The following is a 7610-nucleotide window of genomic DNA, read 5'->3' as shown; positions in this document are numbered from 1 at the left end:
GCAGCTGCAGTCAGGAGAAGATGGGTATGACATTTGTATCCCCCCCCCCCCCCCCCCCCCCCCCCCAGCCCCAGCCATTGATTTGTATATGAAAACATAGCGCTTTTATCCCCCTCCCCCTCTCTCCCCCCTCTCTCCCCCCTCTCCCTCTCTCTCTCCTTCTCCCTCTCTCTCCTTCTCCCTCTCTCTCTCTCTCTCTCTCTCTCTCCCTCTCCCTCTCCCTCTCTCTCCTGGGTTCTCTTGCTTTCCACTGATCAGCTGATGAAGAGACTAGCCGCTCGCCGCTATGCTGGTTTGCTAATTCTCTCCCCCCCAGCTGCAGCTGCAACCGAGCCCGACAGCCAGCCTGCGGATTGCAGTCAGGTAAAAAAAAAAGAAAAATACAAAAAAATAATCCTCTTCTCTTCCCGTGGTGGTGGGTCTGTTTTTTTTTTTAACCTCAGGATTCAGCCAGGCTACATTGCGTAGGCGCAGAGGAAGAGGAAGAGATGGGGAAATCTGTGTGCATGAGGAAAGACAAGCCAGTGTGCCTGTAAGTTTATTGGGGTCTATGTGTGTTTGTGTATATGAGAGAGAGAGGGAGAGAGGGAGAGAGAGAGAGAGAGAGAGAGAGAGGGAGAGAGGGAGAGGGAGAGAGAGAGGGGAGAGGGGGGGGGAGAGGAGGGAGAGTGTGTGTAGGTGTGTGCTGTACAAGCTGAGAGGGAATCTGACACATGAGTCAGAGAAGAGGCAGGCTTGTTAGGAGATGGCACAGACATGGAGCATCATCACATGCACTCTCTCTATCTCTCTCTCTCTCACACACACACACACACACACACACACACACACACACACACACACACACACACACACACACACACACACACACACACACACACCGCATACACTGGCACAGGCTTTGTGGATCCCTCTGCGTTCCACTGGCATGATTGCAGCTCTTTAGAGAGCGAAGCGGGGCTTAAAGCCATAATTATGACCGATAACACAGCAGGACATTTTGATACCTCGGTTTCATTTCTACCTGAACTCTGTATACAGGCTACTCTCTCATGTGCTTTGGTTTTGGTGGGAGTATAGCCTATACACTACTGTATACATATGTGTGTTACTGTGCCATCAGCCCTTATATATGGAAATTGGGATTTTTTTTTGTGATTCACATGATGAATGTGTGTGTGTGTGTGTGTGTGTGTGTGTGTGTGTGTGTGTGTGTGTGTGTGTGTGTGTGTGTGTGTGTGTGTGTGTGTGTGTGTGTGTGTGTGTGTGTGTGTGTGTGTGTGTGCGTGTGTGTGCGTGTGCGCATTGCATGTGTTTGCCATGCATGCATGTGTGTTCACATCTGGAAGTGGACTGCACTGCACATGTGTGTGTTTTCCATGTGCATGTATCATTTGTGCGCGTTTGGACAGAACTGAATGTGAAATAATGCAGCATTAATGCATGCATGCCATGCCTCCATGTATCTTTTGTGCTGCTTGGCCTTTGTGCTAAAGTGATCCACACATCAATATTCTGTTCAGATTGGCTTTTCCGTTGACCGTTAAAACATTTCAGTCCTTTTTCGTGGGACTTTTATTGCTGTTGCTGCACCTGCTGCATACAATGCAAAGGAGCTTTATTGTCACGAGAAGACATACATTTACATTGGCAAAGCAAGTATTAAATATGACAGAAACTGTTGAAAGTGGGGAACGTACATGCAGTTGGAGGGGTCACAGCATTGTGTAGACAGAGCTATGTCACATTGCAACATACATGTTGTATATACAGGGTATAAAGCTTTTTGAAACATATACTGTAGCAGCAATCTTTTGCAGCATTATCTTTTTCTCAAAACGATTTAAAATGCGTTTAAAGGTAGCATCTTTGTTTATATGTGCAGTAGGTGACCTACTGCACATATAAACAACATAGAGACCTCTGGTTAGTAGTCCTTAGGGTGCATATAAAGACATGCAGTAGTGTTAACTCTGGGAATATAAATTGGTTACATTTGATTTCTGACTGACATTCTGAGTAGCAAACGGTTAAATGCACATTGATTATTTTACTGTACATGTGGCCATGTCACTGACTTGTGTAAAATACAGTGTTTGCAGAGATTATAAAACATCCCCCTACAAATATACATACAGTATGGTCAATCCTATATCCAATATGCAACTGTATGGCGCGCACGCACACACACACGCGCACACACGCGCGCGCGCACACACACACACACACACACACACACACACACACACACACACACACACACACACACACACACACACACACACACACACACACACACTCACACTCACACTCACACTCAACATGTTAGATATATAAATAAAGGACATTTGCAGGTACAGCAGAAGTGTTTGGGTCCCAAGTCCATGGGAAGTTGGATGGGATTAAATTAATACATGAATACAACTCTAAATTGTTTAAATTTTTGGTTTCAAAATCTATCCCAACAATCTTTAAACCCTGGACTGCGGTCTCTATACCTGTATGTCTGTTTGTGGACTTATTACTTTCTTTGAAGTATGATTGCAACAGTTTGTTCAGAGATTGTCTACTGTCAAGTGATACCTAACTCACATTAACGGTCCAAAGTAAAAATCGATGCTCGTAATGTAAAATGTTATACATCTAATCATAAACTAATTAGGGTCCTGCTTAACCTTCCCTATCAGACTCACCTCACCGCTACTCACCAATTAAGAGTGGGGTGGCTCAGAGTAGATGACAGAGTACAGCAACTTGCAATGGGCCTGGTGTACAAGATACACTACACCACTATGATACCCAAGTACTTTATAAAGTCAAAATACTTTATAAACATTAAGGATGTCCATAATTACAACACCAGAGGCAGCGCCACAGATCACTTTCAACCCAGAGTCAAAACCAACAAAGGGTCAAACTCTTTTTTCTGCTATACCACCAAAATGTGGAAAGCCTTACCGAAGGCCATAAAGGAGTGTGGATCACTAGCATCCTTTAAAATTGCCCTGAAAAACCACTTACAGGCAGCAGCCGTTCGCAACTGGTAAAAAAAACTAACCTAGCCCAACCCTACCTTCCCCTGCCCCTTCTTTGTATATACTCTTTTTTTGTTCTCTCATTTTTCTTTTCTTTACATATCTACTGCATAGTACTGTGTTCTATTTGTCTGTCATTCAATGTTATATGAGATACTTAAATGGTTTCCTGTGGAAATAAGCTTAGTCTTTTCATGGATCTCCTTTTAGTAGACCTTGTACCAGTGAACTGTACCGTCATGAAACTGCACCTTTTCCTATGCAAACTTCTAATAAAGTCTTCAATCAATCAATCAATCTGTTATTCTGTGATGAGAAAATCAGAATAAAGGCAAATGTGAGATTATTTGAGTATACAACTCCTTACCTCCTATCACTATTTGGGCCATTCCATTAGGCAACAAGGCAAAAAAAGAGAGAAAAAAGAAACCCAGCAAGCACGGTCAGGACCTGGACCAATCAGAGATGTCTCGATTGGGGCCAGATCACAGCCCATATGGGGGATGATCTTGACGTCATTACCAGGACGTCATATGGACTTTTTTGTTTGACAGGATTTATGTTGGTTGAAATCAGGTGATAGTCTAGGCCAGATATATATCATAACTAGTTAGATATGTCCCAGAATATGATATGCTCATATTTCAACTAACATTACAAACAACAACAATAATCCTGTCTAACCAAAAAGTCCATATGACGTCCTGGTAATGACGTCAAGATCATCCCCATATGGGCTGTGATCTGGCCCCAGGTCCTGACGTGCTTGCTGGTAAGATATAGCAATGCACTGTGAGCTTCGGTTATGTTCGGTGAGGAGATTTTATGTAGAGTGGGAAAAGGAGCGGAGAACTGTAGTGGGTTAAGTGGTTAATGGAATAAAATGTCACACTCCTCACTATAAATTGCCTTTGAGTTCATTACCAGCCACTTCCTCTTCCTGCAGCCAGAGGCAGCAGAGAGCAGCGCCCCGGAGGACATGGAGGAGGACATCAGTCTGAAGAAGCGTATTAAAGGTGACCAGAATGAAGACACAGAGCTCCAGACTGGCCAGGATGCTGCTGCTGCTGCTGCTGCTGCTGCTGGGGACAAGGTGAAGAGGAAGCGGGGCAGACCTCCAGCGGAAAAACTACCCCCGAACCCCCCCGAACTCACCAAGCTACTCAACACACTGGTGGACATGGTCATCAACTATAAGGATGGGTGAGAAGATGGAGCTAAAAGGCTCCTTTAGGCCCAGTTACATATAAACCGTTTGTGTGAAAGAGGACACAATGGGCTCTATTTTGATTCATTGTCTTAAGTACCAGCTCTTATGCCTTAACTTTAATGCCTGTCCATACTGTCTCCGACCAACAAACCTCATCGGAACATCTTCTGAAAAGCATTACCCCACATAACCCGATGAAAAGTTCAGTGGTCAGAGACAGTATGGACAGGCCTTTAATCAAAATACAGCCAAATATGTTTGTTTTTACGGTACAGAACTTGCCTCTGTATTTGGAAATGAGTGAGCACAAAGTACTGATATAGCATACATTTAAAAAATAATATGACTAAATTGGGAGAAAAAGTGGTACAAATTCTTACCCATTTTGGATTAAATAAAGCTTTGTTTCATGCCTCCAGGTTGGGTCGACAGATCAGTAAAGGATTCGTCCAGCTTCCATCTAAGAAGGAAGTTCCTGAATATTATGAGCTGATTAGAAAGCCTGTGGACTTCAGGAGAATCAGGGTAGGTGTACTTCAAGTTTGTGTTAGAGCTCTTCATGGGTCCACAACAATGGAGCCGAACCATAATGGACCCATTCCATTCATTAAGAGATCTGATAAGGTTCCAAGATATTACATAACCGACCTGACAAATCTAATAATTACAATTGCTATTTACAGTATTCTATATACCGAAGATGACTTACTTTTTATTATTGCTGCCGTTTCTAAATGAATATAATACCTCCTAGTGCTGTTTGACTATCCTTCTGAATTGCTCAACAATTGGACCAAATTGGTAAGCTATAACTAAAGAAACAACAAAACAACTATAGCTAAGGATTTCATGACAACCCATTTCTATTTTACAACTCGTTTATATAAAGTAATATTCAAATTCCTTGGACAATATTTGTCATATTTTCCTTTCTGGCCCTGCTGGCTGCTGTTTTCTTAACCTGGCCTTAAAACACAAAATATGTGCCTTTGTTACCGTAAACATAAGCCACTTTGGGTACAGAGAAAAGCTCTATATACATTCTATTGCGACCAAAGGTTGCAGTTTACCATGAGAAATGTCACAGCCCTTTAGGGCGAGGTCGCATGTCGCCCTGAGGCGTCTTACTAGTTGTATTCCTTCATTTCACATTGTGTGTGCAAGCGCTAGTGACACAAATCAGTTGTATACTGTATTTCCCCATATTTTTCCAATTAGGTTTGCACATACAGTAGCCTACATAGGATTTGTTTGCTGTATTCTTCCATCCTAAAGATTAGGAACAGTTCTAATAATACATTTACCCATCTTAACTATTAGCAGCAGTGGGGGCTGTTAACACAGTACCTGTAGAGCAGACAGTTAGGGACACCGGTCAACAAAGTGTCTTGCTCAGAGACACTTCGACACAATTGGCAATCTGAGGGTCACACCGGAAACCAGACGGCCTCTCTACCATACTCTCTACCTACCGTTGTTTCCCGTTGAGATCGGCACATTTCCTGGGGCAAGCTGCCCAGATCACACATGTCAGACGGGTCTTCTTTTCACTCTCAAAAAGCACCTGCAATGTAGTGCATTTGAAACTATATTGCAGTGCACATCATGGGGTGATCACTGCTTGCCTCCTGTGAATTGTTTTATTTTTATTTTTGTTTATTTTCTGTTTATTTCATTGCTGAGTGAGGTCAGCAGACAAAAGTGAGTGAGACGAAAGAAACTGGGTGAAATGTGCCAATCTCAACAGGAAACATCGGTACTCAGCTACTGCCACCATTATGTTTACAGTTACAGGTTTTATTGACCAGGTAATATTGATATCATATTAAATAAAGCACTCTAAAAATTATATATGTTTGCAATCCGGGTGTCAAACACAAAAGGTACTTAAATGTTACCATCAATAGTTTGATTATTAGTCTGTATGACGCCTGCCTTAACGTCTTTGTTTCACAGGAACGGGTTCGTAATCACAAGTACAGAAGTGTGGGCGACTTGGAAAAGGATGTCATTCTTCTATGTCACAATGCTCAGACGTACAACTTGGAGGGATCTCAGGTAAGCAAAAATGGCACCACTTTTCCAAAAGGTTGGACTTAAAGGAGTAGTTCAACCAAAGCTATATCATTTTTGTTGCATTTGTTGACTGCTCAGTAGGAGACTCAATCGAATCATCAAATTATTGGCTAGCCTGACACTGAGTGAAAACCACACTGCTCGCAAAGCCCAGACGTCATCTTGTTGAAGCGACGCTGATTTGCTCGGTCGGAATTTCAGCCGAGGAAAACCTCTTCAATAAGCGCGTCACCAGACCTGAATCGAAAAAAACATATTCTTAAAGGGGCGTGGCTAGCGATTCAGGGTCTGGAACCAGGCTAATTATGGCAGGAATGCGACAAAAAAAACCCGAAGAAATCTCAGTGAATTCAAGGCTTCATGAGTTGATAGACAATAAGTAATTCTCTCTCTCTCTCTCTTGTGGTGTGTGTGTGTGTGTGTGTGTGTGTGTGTGTGTGTGTGTGTGTGTGTGTGTGTGTGTGTGTGTGTGTGTGTGTGTGTGTGTGTGTGTGTGTGCGCGCGCGTGTGCGTGTTACCTCAGATATATGAAGATTCAATTGTCATAAAGTCTGTTTTTGAGAGCGCAAGGCAGCGAATCGTCACAGACGAGGAAGAGAAATCAGAAGTTATTCCCAGTCACAGTAACAACAGCGGGGGAAGTGAAAACCAGTTTATTCCATCAGCAGGTAAAGAAATCAAAGATACATTTTGTTAATATCCACAGGTCGACAAACTAGACACTTTATTTCATATTCAATTCTACCCGGAAATACTGCCCTACAAGTTTGTATACAAACATTCAAACGGGACTGGGCTTCTTTTTTTAATCTTTTGTATGTAATTTAAATCTTTTCAACCAGTGAAAACATCACCAATACATCGGAAGACGGGCAAGAAGAAGCGAGAACGAAACAGAAACACCAGGGTGAAGAGACTCCACAGCGACAGCGATGAGGACCTCGATGATCTAGAAGATAACACCACGATACCATGATACTATGAGAACTGAAAACACCACCATGATACCATGATACTATGAGACATCAAGCCTGAACTGAAAACACCACCATGATACCATGATACCATGATACCATGATACTATGAGACATCAAGCCCTGGACTGAAAACACCACCATGATACCATGATACTATGAGACATCAAGCCTGAACTGAAAACACCACCATGATACCATGATACCAAGATACTATGAGACAGCAAGCCTGGACTGAAGACACCACCATGATACTATGAGACAGCAAGCCTGGACTGAAGACAACACCACAATACCATAATGCTACAAAACATA

General features: G+C 42.7%; 1 protein-coding gene across 1 annotated transcript; it reads left to right on the top strand.

The window, feature by feature from the left end:
* Nucleotides 1-261: 261 nt before the first annotated feature.
* LOC308299133 (putative global transcription activator SNF2L2) lies at nt 262-7297 on the top strand (the record flags this gene model as incomplete). The annotated part of the gene is made up of 6 exons (XM_080742855.1): nt 262-363; nt 4129-4238; nt 4665-4770; nt 6202-6303; nt 6845-6989; nt 7164-7297. The coding sequence occupies 6 exons, from the start codon at nt 262-264 to the stop codon at nt 7295-7297; spliced, it is 699 nt and encodes a 232-aa protein (XP_080598981.1).
* Nucleotides 7298-7610: the final 313 nt, after the last annotated feature.

This window comes from Nannobrachium achirus (assembly GCF_963921795.1).
Source record: "Nannobrachium achirus genome assembly, chromosome: 15".
NCBI lineage: Eukaryota > Metazoa > Chordata > Actinopteri > Myctophiformes > Myctophidae > Nannobrachium > Nannobrachium achirus.
This window is presented reverse-complemented; position numbering and strand designations above follow the sequence as displayed.